General features: G+C 49.3%; 5 protein-coding genes across 5 annotated transcripts; 3 read left to right on the top strand and 2 right to left on the bottom strand.

The window, feature by feature from the left end:
* Window positions 1-1,275: 1,275 nt before the first annotated feature.
* On the top strand, window positions 1,276-7,563 carry sidD (nonribosomal peptide synthase SidD; the record flags this gene model as incomplete). Its single annotated transcript, XM_016746764.1, has 2 exons — window positions 1,276-1,701; window positions 1,759-7,563. 2 exons carry the CDS (start codon window positions 1,276-1,278, stop codon window positions 7,561-7,563), a joined length of 6,231 nt encoding a protein of 2,076 aa, XP_016594040.1.
* A 318-nt stretch (window positions 7,564-7,881) lies between these two features.
* Window positions 7,882-11,889, bottom strand: PEX2_094930 (ABC transporter ATP-binding protein; the record flags this gene model as incomplete). The annotated part of the gene is made up of 1 exon (XM_016746763.1): window positions 7,882-11,889. The coding sequence occupies one exon, from the start codon at window positions 11,887-11,889 to the stop codon at window positions 7,882-7,884; it is 4,008 nt and encodes a 1,335-aa protein (XP_016594039.1).
* A 1,048-nt stretch (window positions 11,890-12,937) lies between these two features.
* Window positions 12,938-14,326, bottom strand: PEX2_094920 (GNAT family N-acetyltransferase; the record flags this gene model as incomplete). The annotated part of the gene is made up of 2 exons (XM_016746762.1): window positions 12,938-13,309; window positions 13,370-14,326. The coding sequence occupies 2 exons, from the start codon at window positions 14,324-14,326 to the stop codon at window positions 12,938-12,940; spliced, it is 1,329 nt and encodes a 442-aa protein (XP_016594038.1).
* A 499-nt stretch (window positions 14,327-14,825) lies between these two features.
* sidH (enoyl-CoA hydratase/isomerase family protein) lies at window positions 14,826-15,707 on the top strand (the record flags this gene model as incomplete). Its single annotated transcript, XM_016746761.1, has 2 exons — window positions 14,826-15,054; window positions 15,118-15,707. 2 exons carry the CDS (start codon window positions 14,826-14,828, stop codon window positions 15,705-15,707), a joined length of 819 nt encoding a protein of 272 aa, XP_016594037.1.
* A 1,029-nt stretch (window positions 15,708-16,736) lies between these two features.
* Window positions 16,737-18,649, top strand: PEX2_094900 (Major facilitator superfamily domain, general substrate transporter; the record flags this gene model as incomplete). The annotated part of the gene is made up of 3 exons (XM_016746760.1): window positions 16,737-16,972; window positions 17,050-17,663; window positions 17,718-18,649. 3 exons carry the CDS (start codon window positions 16,737-16,739, stop codon window positions 18,647-18,649), a joined length of 1,782 nt encoding a protein of 593 aa, XP_016594036.1.
* Between the last annotated feature and the right edge of the window lie 880 nt (window positions 18,650-19,529).

Below are 19,529 nucleotides of genomic sequence, written 5' to 3'. Positions count from 1 at the left end.
CCCCCTTTGAAAACTCTACCCAACGTGCGGACTAGAGTAAATTCGTCAACACCTGCATCTCAATACAAGATTTTTCTAAGATGCTTGGAAAATTCTTGGACAACTCAATAGTCAGCCTTATCAGGCTTCATATTCGAAGATCCTTGCCCGAAGAGGTGCTCGTTATATTTTGTTTCTTGCGTTCAGTGTGCAAATCCAAGTTTGAAGTATGTATGCAACGTTGTATGCTTTATGAGAACTTAGAAAAATAATATAAACGAGTGGATGGGCATTTTGTGGCGTTTGGAATAATCCATTAATAAAGCTTTCTGCAAGCGAGCCAAGAGATCAACTCAGGAACGTGCGTGATGGAGTGAGGCCTTTTTCAATTTTTTATTGTTACACGCTCGTTGCGCCAGCCAGGGCCCAAGCGGACATTGTTATTTATTATTATTGATGGGTGTACGGAGTACTCGGAGCTTTCTATATTGGTACATTTCGAAAACTGTATACAACACGACACACATGCGTATGCGTGCGATCTGAAAGGTCCACAGGTGGGCCTCGGAATGACAGAATATCGCAAACCCCTCGTTTCTCGCCTCCATCATACATCGGGCTTTTCCGCCCGCGACGCACAATCATGGGTCCTCTGAGCAGTTGGTCTCCGAAACTTCGGAGAACAATTCATTTTCAGTTTGGAGTTGGTCTTGATGTGTTTCAGAATAAGTCGATCATGTCCACGCTGCCTTCCTCATAGCCTACGACTTGGTTACCTTTTAATTCTGCCTTGAGGATGAGCAATAGCCTAACTGAAAATACTTCTTATGAAGCATCCTTTTTATTTCTCACTTTTTCTTCCTTTTCTCTCAGGTGGAGCCTGTGGATACGTTTTGTACCATACAGTATTGTATCTGTAGCTTTAAGATCTGAAATCGCATACACGTATGGGTCCGAATCGCTTAGGAAAGATGGAACGGCCACATGCTTTGGCTTGGTATCATTTTGCCTTCCAGAACGGGTTTGTGTGTCGAATAACCCACCCACCCCGCAATAGCCGATCTCGGTGATGATATGCAAAATACCTGCAGGGTACTTCGTAAAGTCAGGATACTTCGGAGCTTTCAAGCCTTGAGGTGGAGCATGATCTAGCGGAACCGTGGCTAGTTGGGTATATAGTGACACACTTCCGTCAAATCGACCCGCGCAAAGCCTCCGGACTTATAGTCAAGCTCGAATTCCTTCCTTACATCAATTCGAGGGTAATAAGACCAGCTGTGCTGGTCTGCCGTCAAAATGGGCTTCATACCTCTCGAAAACGCCGAAATTCACAATGCGCCAAATGGAATTGAGAAAGTGCCAACAGACACAAATGGCGACTTCAGCTCATTCCAAATTGCGCATCTTGCCTCGGAACAGATCACCACTCCGACCGGCATGAAGGAAGAGATCGTGCTGCTGTCATGGCTCATGGTGCTGTTGCGCAGCCGGGAAGACAGCCAAATATCATACGACTGGTCTTACAAAGATGTCGCACATGGCGCTGAGCCTGAATCAGTGAACAAACTATCGATGAACGAAGTAATGAAAGGATTACAAAGTAATGTGGGAGAAGTTGCGACTGCAATCTCTCAAAATATCAACACGGGAACGTTAAGTCCCGCATCGCTCGTTTTGAGCACCAGCTCTCTTTCGCAAACATCTGAAGAAGCGAAAGATGAAGTAAGTGAACAATCAAAACCCATAGCCACTCAGTCATAACTAACCGTAATCAAAAAGGGTATTATTCATCTCGAAGTTCGCTTCAATAATGCCCAACTCGAGATCCGCCCATTGTGGCATACCGAGAACATGTTGCCGTACACAGTGAATCATCATGTCGAGGCACTTGCCGATACTGTCAGAGTATGCCTCACAAATCCCGAGGCGACCATTGAACAGTGCCTTCGTCCGACTGAAAGTGACCTGAATGATATATGGGGGTGGAACCACGAATTGCCTCCCACCTACAACTTTTGCATGCAAGATATGGTCGCTGAAAGAGCTCGCGAATACCCAGACAAAATTGCCATTGATTCCTGGGATGGCAGCCTCACGTATAGCCAAATTGATCAGTGGTCAACTTCCGTGGCGCACTCGCTCAAAGAAATGGGAGTCCAACTGCACGATGTCCTTCCCGTGTGCTTTGAGAAGTCCAGGTGGACGATCGTCGCTGTGCTCGGAGTGATGAAAGCAGGCGCAACCCTTGCGCTCATGGATCCAACTCTTCCACTTGCCCGTCTTCAAAATATGGCGGTGCAAGTCGGCGCAAAGTCGATGGTTGCGTCCCGCAAGCAGTATGAGCTGTCACTGACGATCATGCCGACTGGAAACCACTTCGTTGTTGAAGGAGATGCGTTCACAAATCCAGCAAACTCCCCATCAATCTCCGACTTACCCGCTGTACCGTCCTCCGCCCTAATGTACATCATCTTCACCTCTGGCAGTACGGGAACGCCGAAGGGAGTGAAGATTTCCCACGAAACCTATACGAGCAGTGCCATTCCTCGAGCAAAGGCAGTTGGATACACCCCAGAATCCAGGGTCCTTGATTTTGCATCCTACGCTTTCGATGTCAGCATCGACAGTATGCTTTTAACACTTGGAAACGGTGGTTGTCTTTGCATTCCATCGGACGAGGATCGTCTCAATGATATCAACGAAGTTATCCGCACAATGCGAATCAACTATGCAGGCCTGACACCCTCAGTAGGCCGAATTTTGGATGCAGATGTTATCGCATCTCTCAGCGGTCTCGGTCTTGGAGGTGAGGCAGTTTCAGCAAGAGACGCCAACCACTGGGGCAAAGAAACTAGAATCATCATTGGTTACGGTCCCTGCGAATGCACCATTGGATGCACAGTCAACGCCAGCGCTGCTACTGGCAGAGATTACCTCTCCATTGGCCCAGGTAACGGCGCGGCCATGTGGATTGCCAACCCGAATGACCACAACGAGCTTGTGCCAGTCGGTGCTGTCGGCGAGCTGCTCGTTGAGGGCCCGATTGTCGGACAGGGCTACCTGAATGACCCCGAGAAGACTGCTGCTTCTTTCATTAATGATCCACCTTGGTTGGTCGCAGGCCACAAAGAATACGCTGGTCGTCAGGGCCGTCTGTACAAGACTGGAGATCTTGGAAGATATGACCCAGACGGTCTTGGTGGTATCGTTTTCGTTGGACGGAAGGATACTCAAGTCAAGTTGCGGGGACAGCGTGTAGAATTGGGCGAAATCGAGAGTCAGCTCAAGGCTGTTCTGCCTTCTGAAGCTAATGTCATTGCCGAGGTGATTACACCCAAGGATTACGGGGGCCAGCCAATGCTCGTCGCGTTCGTTGCCTTCCAACCAAAGGGACATGGACAGGCTGAGCTTGCCTTGGACGAGATCTCAAGCGAGCTGAGCAGCATATTGACAAAAGCCAATGCGGACGTGGCGAAAACTTTGCCAAGATACATGGTGCCTACCACATATATCCCGGTTAATCTTATGCCAGTGTTGATTTCAGGCAAGACTGATCGTAAACAACTGCGAGCATTTGGTGCAACGGTTGATTTGCGCCAACTCGACCAAGGAGCCGCAAGCACTGCTTCTCGGGAACTGAATGAGGTTGAGAAACGCCTGCGACAGGCCTGGGCCGAGACACTCAAACTCGACGCAGAAGCCATTCGTCCTGATGACAACTTCTTTGCATTGGGTGGTGATTCCCTCGCAGCGATGAGACTCGTGTCTGTCTGCAGAGCGCAAGACCTCGATCTTTCTGTTATCAGCACTTTCGGAAATCCTACCCTTTCGGCGATGGCCACCGTTGTTAAGCCTTGCAGCTCTCAAGTACAGGAAGAGATCCCGGCATTTTCTTTGATCTCCCAGTCTGTCGAGAGCGCCCGCCTCGAAGCAGCACAAGCCTGTGGAGTAGATCAAGCAGATGTGCAAGATATCTATCTCTGCACACCTACACAGGAGTCATTGTTCACCTTCTCACTCAAATCGACAAAGGCGTACATCGCTCAGAGAGTCGCATGTATTCCGGCACATATCACCCTGGATGCTTGGAAGAAGGCTTGGGAAGATGTTGTTGCAGCAAGCCCTATCCTACGATCTCGTCTGGCGCCGCTCCAAGACCCGGGCCTTCAGCAAATTGTTGTGAAGGAAGGCATCTCCTGGAGGTACTCCACCGATCTGGACCAGTATCTCGAGAATGACCGAAGCGAGAGGATGAACCTTGGACAAAGTCTGGCCCGATACGGCCTTGTCAGCAATGCAACTGACGACAAGCGATATATGATCTGGACCGTTCACCACGTTCTCTATGATGGATGGTCAGAGCCCATCGTTCTCAAGCAAGTCAGCGATGCCTTGCAGAACCAGTCCGTCGAGATCAAGACGCAGATGCGGAACTTTGTCAAGTACGTACGTGATACAGACGAGACTGCCATGCATGACTTCTGGCGACGGGAGTTGAAGGGCGCTGTCGGGCCTCAATTCCCCCGCCTGCCCTCTCGCGACTTCATGCCAACCCCCAATGGCCTGATCGAACATCAGATTGCCCTCGAGACAGGTGCCGGATCACCTTTCACGATGGCCACATTGGTCCGCGGTGCATGGGCCCTCGTTGCATCCCAATACACTGGAAGTGACGATGTCGTGTTTGGTGAGACGCTCACTGGTCGTGATATTTCGCTGCCCGGCGTGGAGAGCATCGTCGGACCACTTATCGCAACAATCCCCATTCGCATCCAGGTCCGCCGGTCCAGCTCAGTCGAATCGTACTTGCAGACGGTACAGCAGACCATCTTGGCTCGTACACCCTACCAGCACATGGGAATGCAAAACATCAGAAAGGTCAGCCAAGATGCGCAGTATGCATGCGAAGCAGGCACCGGACTGGTCATCCAGCCCGATCCCGAGTACGTGGGCAGTGAGCTTGGATTTGAGCTTGGAGATGTCGTCCGTGAAGCGCTCCATTTCAACCCTTACCCGCTTATGGTGGGCTTTGGAATCCGCAAGGGTGGTCTCCGAGTTTGCGCCAGTTTCGACAGCAGCCTGATTGAGGGTTCACAGATGCAGCGCATCCTTGCCCAGCTGGAAACCGCTTGCGTGCAGTTGTCCAAGGGTCTTGATAAGCGCATTGATGAGATCTCTTGCCTTCCTGAGACAGAAGTGAACCAAATCTGGCAATGGAACCAGACTCCTCCTCTTTCCGTGGACGAAACCTCTGGAAACCTCCGCGCCCATGCGAGCACCAAACAAGGATCAGTCTATCCTCGTACTGTGATTCCTTGGGTGTGTGATGCTCGCAACCCGGATTTGTTGTCCCCCATCGGTAGTGTTGGCGAGCTCTGGCTTGAGGGAGCTTGCCTCTCTGGGGAAACAGTCGAGTCCCCTGCCTGGCTCGTGGCCGGAAGCTCTGGATGCGCTGGCCGATCAGGAAAGGTGCAGCCTACCGGTGACATGGTCCAGCTTCAAGATGATGGAAGTCTGGTATTTGTTGGCCGTAAGGAGAATGTCGTACCTCTTCAAGGACATGCAGTGGATATTGCAGACCTTGAGTCTCATTTCGAAAAACATCTCCCATCAGGAACTCGCGCCGCTGCATCCGTGTTCCAACCGTTGAGAGAAGGCTCCCAAAAAGTGACAGAGCAAGAGCTGGCTGTCTTCATCGAGAACCAGCCTTCTGAGGAAGACAGTGTAAGAGTCACACAGGAAAAATACGAGATTATCGGCGAGGAGGCGACTGTCTGCGACACTATTTCCGTTACACTTGCTGTATCATTGAAGAAGCTCGACAAATTCATCCGAGACTCGCTGCCATCCTACATGGCCCCTTCTGCTTACGTTGTGATTGACAAGTTGCCTGCTGGACTAGAGCAACTTGATCATACGGCCCTTAACCAATTGGCCTCGAAGATTCCTCAAAGCGTCCTTGAACAGCTTCGGGGAGGTTTCAAAGAGGCATGGACGAAGGGCTTGGCACAGACAAAACTATCACCGACAGAGAAGATCCTGCAATCCGCTTGGGCGAAGATCCTCCGATTGAGCCCGGAGCAGATTGACGTTGACGATAACTTCTTCCGCCTTGGAGGTGACTCTGTCTTGGCAATGAAACTGGTGTCAAGTCTCCGCACACAGGGACACAGCTTGTCAGTGGCTAATATCTTCCAACACATGCGCCTTGGTGATGCAGCCAAGGTACTGAAGGTGGACCAAGCAAAGGAAAGCGCTCAGCCATACAAGCCTTTCTCCGCACTGAGCAATCTGGATGTCAAGATGTTCTTGGCCTCCACTGTCCGGCCCAAGCTTTCCAACCCAGGCTGGCCCATCCTGGATGTGTCTCCCGTTACAGATTCCCAAGCGCTCGACATCAGAGGAACTGTTGGAGCGCCACGCACTTCCATCCAATACACCATGCTGTACTTCGACCAAAAAATCGATCGCGAGCAATTGCTACGCGCCTGCAATGACCTGGTTAAGACGCACGATATTCTGCGCACTGTTTTCATTGAGCATGAATCATCCTTCCTTCAAGTTGTCCTCCAGGACGCACATGTCCCTGTGGTCATGCGCGAGGCTGACAAGGAAATTGAGCAATACGTTACTGAGCTCTGCACAGCAGATATTGAGTCAAACTTTGAGCTTGGATCACCATTCCTCAAGCTCTTCCATGTCCAAGGCGCCGACGGAAAGCACTGTCTCGTGCTGGGCCTTTCGCATGCCCAGTATGATGGTGTCTCACTCCCCAGACTGCTCCAAGACTTGGAGACCCTGTATGCCGGAGACAAGGTCGTGGACTTTGAGCCATTCGCCTCATACATGGCACGAGTTTCCGACGGACGTCTGCAAACTCAGGCAGTCAACTACTGGGGAAACCTGCTCAAGGACTCGACCCTGTCTGTCCTCGACGGAGCCTCAGTCCAGCCCACAGACAAAGCCATCTTCTACGAGAAGGCAGTCGAAGAATTCCAGCCCGTGCAGGAGATCACAACGGCGAACGTGCTCACCGCAGCATGGGCACTGGTCCTCGCCCGTCGTCTGGGCAAACCTGATGTGACATTCGGCACGGTAACCTCAGGCCGAACGATCGACCTAGCAAATGTGGAGAACGTCATGGGTCCATGCTACCAACTCACTCCTGTCAGAGTGAAGTTTGAGTCGCAGTGGACGGCGATGGATCTGTTGCGCTTTGTGCAGAAGCAGAGTGCTGAGTCTGCGGCGCACGATTTCCTTGGATTCGAGAAGATCTCGAAGCAGTGCGCGCAGTGGTCACCGGAGGCACGATCCTTTGATTCGATTGTTCATCACCAGGACTGGGATGATTTCGATGATATGCCATTCGCTGGATCTTCTTGCAAGGTTGATATCTCAAACCCACATGGCGATGCCGCCTATCCCCTGAAGGCTGTCTCATTTGTGCGTGGTGGGAAGATGCATGTTGGATTTGTTGGAAGTGAAAAGGATGCGACGTTTGTGGATGCTACTCTTGATGAGTTGGCTGCTGCTGTTCAGGAGTTGTCGGGTTGTCGCCCGGATCCCCTGGCGCTTGGTGCCTGAATATGATATATGAAATTTTTATAAAGCAGATAGATTGGAGATGGTTTGAAATTTGATTGTATTGTTTTTGTTACATTCCAATATTTGTCATTTCTGCAGAACTAAAGGACTTGGATACTTACAGCGGGACCTCCGAAGTATTGGGCCTGGATTTACGACTACGACTTCATACCGTGCCTTTGATATCCTTCATTCGAATGCCAAAAGATGCCAGATATTTCTAATTGTAACAGATTGCATAATAATAGTGACAAAGAATAAACAATTGGGATATATATTAAACAAGTACTAGAAATTTAAGTAGGATCTATAATTTTTTCAAGTCGCCACTGTCTGGTGCATGACATTTGCCCGGTAGCTATCGGACCGCTCAAGCAATTCGTCATGAGATCCAGAATCAGTGCATACACCACCATCAATCAAGAAGATGACATCGGCCTTCCGGATGGTGTGAAGACGATGAGCGATGGCGATGACAGTGATTCCCCGTGCAGCCTTCTCCAGACCATCTTGCAAGAGCTTCTCGGATTCAGCGTCCAAAGCACTAGTCGATTCATCAAGAATCAGAAGCTTGGGCTTGCGAACAAGAGCACGAGCGATGGACAATCTCTGCTTCTGGCCTCCAGAGAACTGGTTACCACTGGGTCCACAGAGGGTCTGGTAGCCATCGGGCAATGAAGTGATAACATCGTGGATGTTTGCGAGCTTGCAAGCCTCCTGAATTTCTTCAAGAGTGACATTGTGACCGGGCCGGGCACCGAGACCAACATTGAACTCGATGCTTCCCTCGAAGAGAACGCTGTCTTGGGGCACAAGGGAAATCCAGTCACGGAAAGAGACATCCGAGGTCTTGGTCACGTCGACACCGTCGATCACGATAGAACCAGATTCAGGTGTGTACAAGCGTTCGACTAGGGAGATAATGGTCGATTTACCGGCACCACTGGGTCCAACCAGGGCACAGAACTTGCCGGGGCGAATATCGACATTCAAGCCCTTCAGCACCTTCATGTCCGGCCGGGCAGGGTAACAGAAGTGGACATCGCGGAGCTGCACACTTGAGGCTGAGCTTCCAGAGTTGTAGGTAGGCTTCTCTTCAGTCGCCTCGACATCATTGTTGTTGTATGGAATGAGCCGGGAATCCATCTTGTCTTTACCGATCTCGATCAGGCCAAGGATTCTGGACATTGCGGATCGCGCGGCAGAAAGCTCGGGCGCGAGCGCGAACATCTGACTCCAAAGCAAAGCACTGACCAGGAGCGAGAAGACAACAATCAAGAACTGAGTTTGGGTGTAGTTGCCATTGATGATCTGCTTGGAACCCCACCAGTATGCTAATGCATTCACCATGTTACCCAAGAAGTAGGTCATGGCTTGCCATAAGCTTGCCTGCACAGTGACCATGAATGTCTCCTTGCGAGGTCCTTTCAGGGATCGTCGGTAGGTCTTCAGAGTGTTTTCCTCAAGAGAAAGAGAGGCGATTGTCTTGATAGAGGTAACTGCTTCCACGCCGATGTCGACAGACTTGGTGTAGGCGTTTTCATGACGATCCTCGAATTTGCCGAGGACCATCAGCTCCATGAGACCAGCTCCGAGCAGGAGAGGGACGAGGGCTAGGCAGACCAAGGCAATTCTCCAGGCAATAATGTGGGTCAAAATAATGGCGGCGATGAGGTTAACGGTGATAGAGAACAGAGTTCCGATGACAGATCCGCTCATTCCAGCAAGGGCATTTCCATCTCTGGTAATATAGGACAGAAGTAGGGCAGGTGATCGGCCGTTAGACTGATGCCACTGGAGATCTTGTTCAAATAGTGACCGGAATGACAAGACTCGCACTTTGTAGACGATTTTCTCAGAGACGAGGCCGAATCCTCCCCAGCTAACAATGTTTGCAAAGAACTCGATGATCGCAAGAACGAAGAACATCAGACCGTAGAAGTTACCCCGTTCGCTGATACTGGCCGCACTGAAACAAGGATTCAAACTTCCGACCGTGTTTCCGAAAATAACAGCTTCACCAGAGAAGGCTCCGCCAACCATGCTGGAACCGAAAAGAGCAGCGAAAATGACAAGCAAATGAGGCTTGAGGGCTGGTGCATAACCCTTGCAAAGAGCCCACACGGATTTGACCGGGGTCTCAGGCTCTTCCTCTTCCTCCTCCTCAGAGTCACCAGCTGGTGCCTCAGTGGTTGAGACACGGGTTTCCTTTGTGGGTTCGAAGTCATTTGAAAGACCACCCTTCTCGTTCTCGACGTCGGTAATAGAGGTAGCATCGGACTTGCTGATGCTCTCAATGCTGGCAGTGGTATCAGTCTTGCTGGATGCGGATGCGGCTCCGAGAGTCTGCAATTTGACCAGCTCAGAGTAAGGTCCATTTCCAGCCATCAACTCCGAATGAGTACCTTCCTCCAAAATGTCTCCCTTGTGCATACAGACAATCTTATCAGCGTTTGTGATTGTTGACAGACGATGAGCGATAGTGATGACGGTTCGACCAGTTGAGATGTTGTTGATAGCCCGCTGGATGCGCTGTTCACTGCGTGAATCCAGAGCAGCGGTGGCTTCATCCAAAATGAGAACAGCAGGATCCTTGACAAGCGCACGGGCAAGAGAGACTCGTTGCTTTTGACCACCACTGATGAGTCGACCACTAGAGCCAACCATTGTGGCGTACCCATACTGCAATGCTTCGATAAAGCCATCGGCATCGGCAAGCGCAGCAGCCTGTTTGGCCAATTGAACGATTTCGACGATTTCTGGGCCCCGTCTCTCTGCTGCGGTCATAAGATCCTGGCCATCTCTGACTTCAGTCGCGAGATCAGAGAGATCGGTTCCGAGGAGTGCCGTCTTCAAGTGTGCATGGGCTGGTTTGCTTGAGTTTACTAAGCCGTGTGCGATGTTCTCCAAGAGGGATCTGTCGAGGAGGGAGGGCTCTTGCTGCACAAGACTGAGGAATCCTCTCAGGTCACGGGTATTGACGTCGCGGATATTCTGGCCATCGAAAGTGATCTCACCTTCAGTGGCATCATATAAGCGGATAACCAAACCTGCAATGGTGGACTTTCCACTTCCAGAAAGGCCAACAAGGGCTGTGTGCTTCTTAGGAGCAATGGAGAGATTGATCTTGTTAAGCACAGTGATCTCGGGTCTGGAGGGGTAAATGAAGGAGACGTCCTTGAATTCAAATCCGCCCTCCGCCTGGGTGAGGCGAATTCCCGCATCCGAGTATCCATCAATCAAGGATACACGCTCGATGTCGTCACGCAGCTTGTGGTAACAAGCAACGGCCTGTGTAAATAAGTGGATGAAAGGTGCAACTTGACTCAGAAGCAGGGTAGCTGTCGCTGATGTTAGTAAATATTCCGGAGTAAGGTACGAATCAAACCAACCTTCAACCAAGACAAAGATGACAGTGAAAACAGCTCCGACAGTGGCACCCGCCGACTCAGTGCGCACTGCTGCGGCGATCTGCTTACTTCCTTGCCAGAATGCCAGACCGTTCGCACCATAGGCGACGAAATACAAGACACCGGCTTGAATACCAGTGGCAGTGGCCTTTTTCAATCCCTCGGTTTCCGAGTCCTTCAGAGCCTTAGAGAACTTCTCCTCCAGACGACCGTTCGCACCAAAGGCATGCACCACAACAATGTTGTTGAGCGCTTCGGAAGCAATCGATGCAGCGGAAGCAGCATAATCCGACATGCGCCCAGTATATTTCTCGATATAATAACTTCCAACAAATGACATGATGAAATATGCGGGAACCAGGGAAATCAGCATCGCGGCAAGAATGGAGTCTTTGATAAATGCAACAACGTATGCGGTGACGAAGAAGGAGAAACTCGAGATACAGATTCCGACCTTCTCGGCTGTACCGGAGCGAATTGTTTGGATATCAGTGTTAAGTCGAGAGGCAACTTCTCCGGCGGGCAGGTTATCAAAGAAAGAAGGTTCTTGTCGGAGCAGGTTCTGGAGATATTTTTCGCGGAGTCGCTGCGCCAGGCGCGCACCGGTCATCGTCCAGCATAGTAGGTGGAGGTAGATTAAAACGAATTGAGCAATACCCAAGTACACGATCAGCAGAATTTTGCTGTTGATGTCCGACTGATCGCTAGAGTCACCTCCCGAGGAGCCAGCAGTTTCCTCGCAGGTCACTGCGTTGAAATCATCGATCAGTTGGCCGAATATGATACCAATGATAGGGAAAGGGACACCCGATGCAATTGAAGACGCCAGGCCAACAAAGAGGGTTCCCAATTCAAGTCGCGAGGGATTGGCAGCCACAAGCAGCCTTGGGTAGTCTGCAAGGTTCCCGAAACCCATGGTGGCTCGAAAATGGCGTTCAACACTGGGATTGTCGTTTGAGTGTTGAAGAAGCTAAGTTCTCACAAGCGATCAATTTATCGCTTTGCTAGTTTAAAAGTGGCGTCACCATGAAAATTGCACCCACTCCTTAGCGTGAATCCATTCGGCGAAGCGACTTTAGCTTGGGTTGCAACTAAGACCCAAAGAAAGATGTATGCCAAGTGTGAAGGTTGAAATTTCCAGGGGATTTCCGGATGTTTAACATGCCGATCTAATTTTTCAATCAGCCGACATCGGTTTTTTGACAGTTGGATCCAAAGATGCAGCCCACTCGGGGGGGGGCATGAAGAATTTCAATTATACAGACGTGGGTTATCAGATCAAAATGGAGCCTGTGTACCGTGGTTCCCCGCTACCGTTTATACGTGTATGTTCGGGTAGATACAGTTGTATTGTGCATGTTATTTCCAATATACTGTATTTTACGTCCATTTTATACGTCCATATAAAATACGTTGTGTGTTTTTTTTAAAAAAATGTGGAACTTTCGGACTCTTCGCTTTTGCTGGTGGATAGATGAGACATTACTCCGTACTGAAAATATTGATGAATCATCTCTAAACTCTCTCTCAGAGCTAGCAGGCGCATCCTGTTGATTGATATTTTATCTTGATATTCCATCGCGCTATGCATATTGGTTGATATCTTGCATATGTCCAAAAAGAATATTTTGTAAGAATAAATGCAATACACGCAATATAATTTCATTATTATTTATTACATGCAAAAACAATGCAGCCAAGTGGGTCTCGTCACATCATGCAATTTAAAAAAAAACCCCCCGAAAGATTATCTGATTGATTGGGGCAAAGCGGAGTAGACAACGCGTTGCTAGGAGGAACTGCCCCAACAAGGAAGCTCGATAATGGACTAACACGAGCTACCCCCACTTGTCTCGGGATGATGATGGGAAAAAAAAAAAATAAAAACACATGTCATGAAATTTTGTACATTGTATATTGAGTTTTGCCGATCAGAGTCAAGAAATAGTCAAGCACGAGCAAATTTACAGTTTGGCATTCCATGCGGCGCGATCAGCAGATTCTAAAGGTCGCTCGCGCCCGTCCCAGAATAGAGGACACAACTGGAACCACTTTTCGCGACTGCAAATCGAGTGCACCGATCGCTTATGGCCGAGATCGACGTACTTGCCAATTGTGAGTCCCTGGGCGTTCTCGTAGGACAAGATAGTCGCGCCGGTGGCCTTGGGCTCGCCGACAGCATTAGCGGTCCGGGGATCGTCCAAGAAGACATAGTGGATGCAGCTGGAGTACCAGGCATTCACGCGGTGTGCACCTCGGAAGCTGGCATCGCCGACGAGAGAGTGACGGCCGCGATCATAGTCTCCAGCATCGTAGTGGGCGCCGTAATGATCCTCCTATAGACAATATGTTAGCGTCAATGCCAGGCTAAAGGGCGAATGTGTCGGAAATCTTACCTTTGACCAGTACAGTTCATAGTACGAGAAGCGGGTATCATCGAAGCGTCCGAACAAGCACAGCACATGGGGATCGAAGTGCAGTTTGCGCAGATATTCGGTGTGCTGTTCGATAGTTCCAGTCTCATTCCAGCCTGCGGCAACACGCGGGTCATTTTGCCACTTGTTAAACAGCTGGACGTGCTCCGCACTTTCCCAGTCGACGACTTCCAGTGAGAAGTGCTCGTTGATTTCTGGGATGTAGCGACTGTAGGCAATGGATCCGGGGTGCGGCTTGGGGCGGCGAGTCGGGTGGCGAGTATATACAGGTTCCTCGGGGAACTTGTTTGTCATTTGGTAGTTCTCTGGCATGATGGGATACTGAGACAAAGGCTCCCGCATGGGGCCGTCTGTGCCATCTCCCACCACCCAGATGGGACGAGGGCCCAATGGAGAAGCAGCACCTTGCCAGAAGGCGCTTCGGAGGATCAGTAAATCATCGAATTGCAGGGCCTTGTTTTCTCTATCCCGTAGGTTTCTCGGGTGCTTGATTGCCAATCCGGTGGTAAGAAGCTCATTTTGGATGACTTCCTGCCCTGCGCCGGACAGAGTCAGTCTGAAATACTCGATTGTTGGGTGGCCGAGGTAAATAGCATGAATCACGTTCCAAATTTGGCCCAAAGAAGGAGCGCTGTTCCCTGACCATTGGAAGACAGTCTGGGGACTGCGACGCGCGCGACCCCAGGGAGTATTATCTGAGATAGGTGGCTGCTCGACTTTAGGAATGAATGTCAAATCAAGCCATGAAAGCGAGTCTGAGTGTAGCTGTTCAGGCAAAGACCGGCCCTTTGCGGGTTGCTCATCGAGTGTCAAGTTGTGCTTAGCTGGTGTCGATCCAGCGACAGTGTTCACGCGATATGCGGTCAGATAAGGGTGCGGTAGCTTGACCAAAGGATACTGGTGTGGTTTTGAGGCCATTGTCGTAGATTTCTCAATCGTCAAGGGTAGGATCAAGAATTTTGAAGGAATTGGAGTTTCGAGGTAAGAAAAAAAGACAGATCCCCGCCTTGCACAATCAGATTATATGTAGGTGAGATCCCAAAAAGGCTAGGGATGATCAAGCTAAGACATAGTAACCGAGGTCGAATCTTGCAACAAGTCCTAAAGTGGAATTTTTGTTTCGGAGATCGCCCTATGGGTCTGTTATTTTCAAATATGAACAGTGTACGGAGTACGGCGTACAACACTGTATGTACAATATTGTATGTTGTATGGACAGAATACCGATATCGCTTGCTGGTTCTGGACTTAAGTTCCGAGGTTCCGTGGAAGCTTTCTGCGACCGAGCTTCCCCCCCCCCCCTGGGGCCTACGAATGACAATACATAATCCGTAGCCCGGCCCAAGAGAAAATATAAAGTCCAAGCCTAGAGTTGAATTAGTCACAATACTGTGCATATTCTACTTCACAATTCATCATGTCTTTACGATCAAGACCCTTGAATCATGAGAATTTCTATATCTCTTTTCCGCATGAGCGGGTTGTGCAGGTCACAATCAATAGACCGGACAAGCTAAATTGCATTGACAAGACTACAAGTCGAGAGATTGCCAAGATCTGGGAGCTGTTTGATGAAGATGAAAGCTTATGGGTTGCCATAATCACCGGTGTCGGCCGAGCCTTCTGTACAGGAGCTGATCTAGGAGGTGGGTTTCTTCTCTTCTACCAACCAAAATACCAAAGTCACAGACTGACTCTGAAGTGAACAGAATGGAACGCTATGAACAAAGCTGGTGTTGTCAATGACATGTCCGCCCCGGGCCTGGCCGGATTGCCTCGCCGGACCGGCAAGAAACCGATCATTGCTGCTGTAAACGGCATTTGCATGGGCGGAGGCTTTGAGATGGTGGCGAATTGTGATCTTATCTTAGCCTCGTCCTCAGCCATTTTCTCCCTTCCGGAAGTGAAGCGAGGCATCGTGCCAGTGGCCGGGTGCTTGCCGCGATTGACCCGCACCATTGGGCTGCAACGCACCATGGATCTCGTGCTTACTGGCAGGAATGTGAGCGCCACCACGCTACATGACTGGGGGCTTATAAGTCAAGTGGTAGATTCACCGGCCGATGTTGTCCGAGCAGCAGTCGAAGTTGCCGAGGTCATGTGCAAAAACAGCCCTGATTCCCTTATTGTTGGCCGTCTGGGTGTTCGGATGAGCTGGGAAGCTGGCAGTGTGGAGGATACTGTATCAGATTTGGCGGATCAGTGGTATCCCCGGTTGGTTGGGGGCCCTAACTTTGCCGAAGGCATCCAGGCGTTTGTGGAGAAGCGGTCACCAAGCTGGAAGAATTCGAAATTGTGAGAGGGAAAAAGTTCACTCACACAACGGAGTACTCCATAATCAGATTGGGTGGCGCAACTAGTTTCCACTGTCATATGGCGGTGCCATGGTTGATAGTGGGGCCTGTACTTATCTGATTAACTGTAACGCGACGTAATTAATATTTCCTTGGATTGTTTGGGTTCAAAACACAATGCATATGGTAAGCACTTTAAACAACCCTGGAGGTGTGCATGAACTATTTCCATGCCTATACGGAGTAGATGACTGCTACTATCATAAATATTCCAAACAAACTTAGAAATCTCTATCATGCGTGTTTCGTGGGAATCAATTAATACAAATATATTACATACCACTAGTCGGAGTACAACGGGGTGAATCTGCACGGATCCCGCGCGTTTAGCAGCTTTTAGGGCTGGCCCCGACGCCCAGTCACATTGAGCCAATCCCATTCATTGATATATATGTTTTTTTCTTATTTCTTTATCCGACTCTTGTCGCGGCGGGACAATTCCATCTTGAGTGCCAAGCCATGCCAAGCCCGTCTCACGTATTAATTCCCTCAACGGGAAGCCTCTACGGGCTGCTTGGAGCTTCAAGCGGTTCCATTCCCGGTTAACGTTGCCCTCGCTACATCTATCTCGTATACGAACCGGATTACCCATGTAATCTGATTAGATTATGCTTTCGTGATGTCCCATTCTGGCCATTGCCCTAAGTGGGCTAACCACACATGGCCTGCGCGAAGAAGCCCCAGAGAGGAGAAAAACATTATCTATTACATACTGGAGTTTCCGGCGAATGAACGCTAAGATATCGCCAAGACTTTTTCTACTGGTTCATTTCTCATGGCGTGGCGTACATTAGTCTTCCAAGATTGTACCAAAGTGCCGAGTTCGGTGTGTTTTTTTTAAGCGCTGGATCTGGAGCACTGACAGCAAGAGATTGTATTTGCTATAAGGGCAAGGATTTCCCTTGGGTTCTGTGTCTTTTTTTTTGAGTTCGTCCAACCTACTTTTTATATTTCCAGATCTCCAGATCAACGACATGGGTGTTTCCAGGTTCCGATCTGCCTTCCGGCGATCATCAACCCAAGAGTCTATCACTCAAGTCCCTGTGGTCGCTGATGGCGAACAAAAGAGTGAAATTCCCACCGAGACTGTTGCTGTACCCAACAAGGAAAACCCTGAAGTTCCCACCGAAGATGTACAGCAGGGTGTCAAGGAAGTCGAGGCTGTGACTTTGAGCTGGACGAGGACCATGCTGATTGCGGTCTTTGTAAAGTATGCTCTTCCCTTTTACCCTAACGGGAAATCGACCCATGAAAACTAGTTTGTTCACTAACATGTATCTTCAATAGCATCTGGTTCTTGTACTTCGTCAATGCTATGCAATCCTCGATTAATTACAGTTTGCTCAGCTATGTCACCAGTGACTTTGAGAGCCACTCCCTACTGAATGTCATCTACATTGTCGCAGACGCCATGACAGCCGCAGTGTACATCCCAACTGCCAAGGTTATGGACGTTTGGGGCCGTGCAGAAGGTTTCCTTGCCATGACCGTTTTTGCTACTCTCGGTCTGGTTCTCATGGCTGTGTGCAACAACCTTCCGACGTTCTGCGCCGCCTACGTCTTCTACAGCATTGGATTTGGAGGTATGACATACTGCGTCGATGTCATCACCGCCGATATTTCCAAGCTCAAGAATCGAGGTTTGGCTTACGCTTTCACCTCCTCGCCATACATCATCACAGCGTTCGCTGGCCCTAAGGCTGCCGAGGGTTTCTACGAAGACATTAGCTGGCGATGGGCCTTTGGTGCATTCTCCATTATCTTCCCTATTGTTGCATCACCCCTTTACTTCATCTTGAAGGCCAACCTTAGGAAGGCCAAGCACAATGGTCTCATAGTCAAGCAGCCTAGCGGCCGGACTTTGCTCCAAAGCGTTTGGCACTATACCAAGGAGTTCGATTGTGAGTAAAGAGCTTTCCAAAGCATTAAACCTTTCAAAATACTAACTTGCATAGTGTTTGGTGTTCTCGTGTTCTCTATCGGCCTTACAATCTTCCTCCTTCCATTCAGCATTTCTACTTACGCTCCTAACGGGTGGGCATCAGGCTACATCATTGCTATGATCGTTCTCGGATTCGTTATGCTTGGCGTCTTCCTTGTTTGGGAGTTCCGCTTTGCTCCGACGCCAATGTTCAACTTCAGCCTGTTGACTGATCGAACCATTATTGGTGCATGTTTGCTCGACGCGACATACCAGCTCTCTTACTACTGCTGGAACAACTATTATACCTCCTTTTTGCAGGTAGTCAATGACCTCAGCATCTCCGAGGCCGGTTACGTTAGCAACACTTTCGACGTTGTCTCCGGCTTCCTTTTGCTCGGAGTCGGTTTCATCATTCGCAGGACTGGTCGCTTCAAGTGGACTCTCTACATTGCGGTTCCGCTGTACATCTTTGCCCAGGGATTGATGATTCACTTCCGTCGTCCCAACCAATCTGTTGGTTATCTTGTCATGTGCCAGATTTTCATCTCCATTGGTGGATCTGTCTTCATCATTGTTGAGCAGCTTGCTATCTTGGCTGCCGCCGACCACCAGCACGTCGCAACTGTCCTTGCTCTGCTGAATGTCGTGGGAACTGTCGGCAATGCTGCCGGTTCTACCATTTGCGCCGCAATTTGGACCAACACGTTCTACAAAGCCCTTGAGACGAGGCTTCCAGAGTCTGCAATGGGAGACATCGATTTGATTTACGAGGATCTTGCCCAGCAGATATCTTATCCCATCGGATCCGCCGCGAGACTGGCCATCCAGGAAGCTTATGCCTATTCTCAGACAAGAATGCTTGCTGTTGGTACCGGTCTCATGGGTCTGTGCATCTTCTGGGCTCTCATGATCCGAGACATTGACCTGAAGAAGGTTGCTCAGGTCAAGGGTACTGTCTTCTAGGGTGTTTGCTTTCGCCCTTGGAGATATGTTTCAACGACTCTGTTGATGATCCATTTCCTATTATATCCAAAATATGGCCAGCTGTCCACGGGCAGTTTCGACCAGCTTTGCTTTTTGTAACTTATTTAATCATATTCACATGACGATCTGAATGCAGAATGTTATGACCATCCGAACAAATTTTTCAATTCTTGTAATCTTTAGGGCCCTCTTGCCAAACCTTTGAGGCATACTAATAATATCAGCATTGCAAGGCTATATGGTTGGAGAGCTAGCTTGATTATTATTATGCCAAGTACTCCGTACTCCGTATTCAACTTCCGAAAGCATTGTATGTTCACAGAGTATTTCACTCTCGACATTGTACGCCAAGAATCGTAGGAGCCCCACGCCGAGTTTTCAGCGACCTGCAGCTCGCTTAGTATTTGTTTTGTTTACCAGGAGAACAGTTGTATGGTATGTAATTTTGTAATGTGGTATTTTAAATAAATTACAAAAAATATATACCGCTAGTAAGTATGTAAGTAATCTATGTATCAAAGTATGAATGAAACAAATACTTGTCTTCATGTGCTTCAAATAAATGCTATGGAGTTTTGCAGTACATACACACATAAAAAACAATTTACTCCTTACCTCCCTTAAGAGTTTACAAAGCTCGGTGTCATTTGAACAGACCCACGTATGACGAAAGCCCATCCACTCTACTTACCTTGGAAGGTAGAACCAGGGACGAAAGGATCTGATAACTTTTTTTCCAGGTGCGCCTTTGTCCGAGAAACACCCCTGATCACACATGGCTGAAGATATCGATCCACATAGTTTTAAACATGAAAGTAGTAATAGTCAGGCCGCCGGGCTCAGACTGATCTTCCAGGAA

This window comes from Penicillium expansum (genome assembly GCF_000769745.1).
Source record: "Penicillium expansum strain MD-8 chromosome Unknown contig333, whole genome shotgun sequence".
Classification (NCBI taxonomy): Eukaryota; Fungi; Ascomycota; class Eurotiomycetes; order Eurotiales; family Aspergillaceae; genus Penicillium; species Penicillium expansum.
This window is presented reverse-complemented; position numbering and strand designations above follow the sequence as displayed.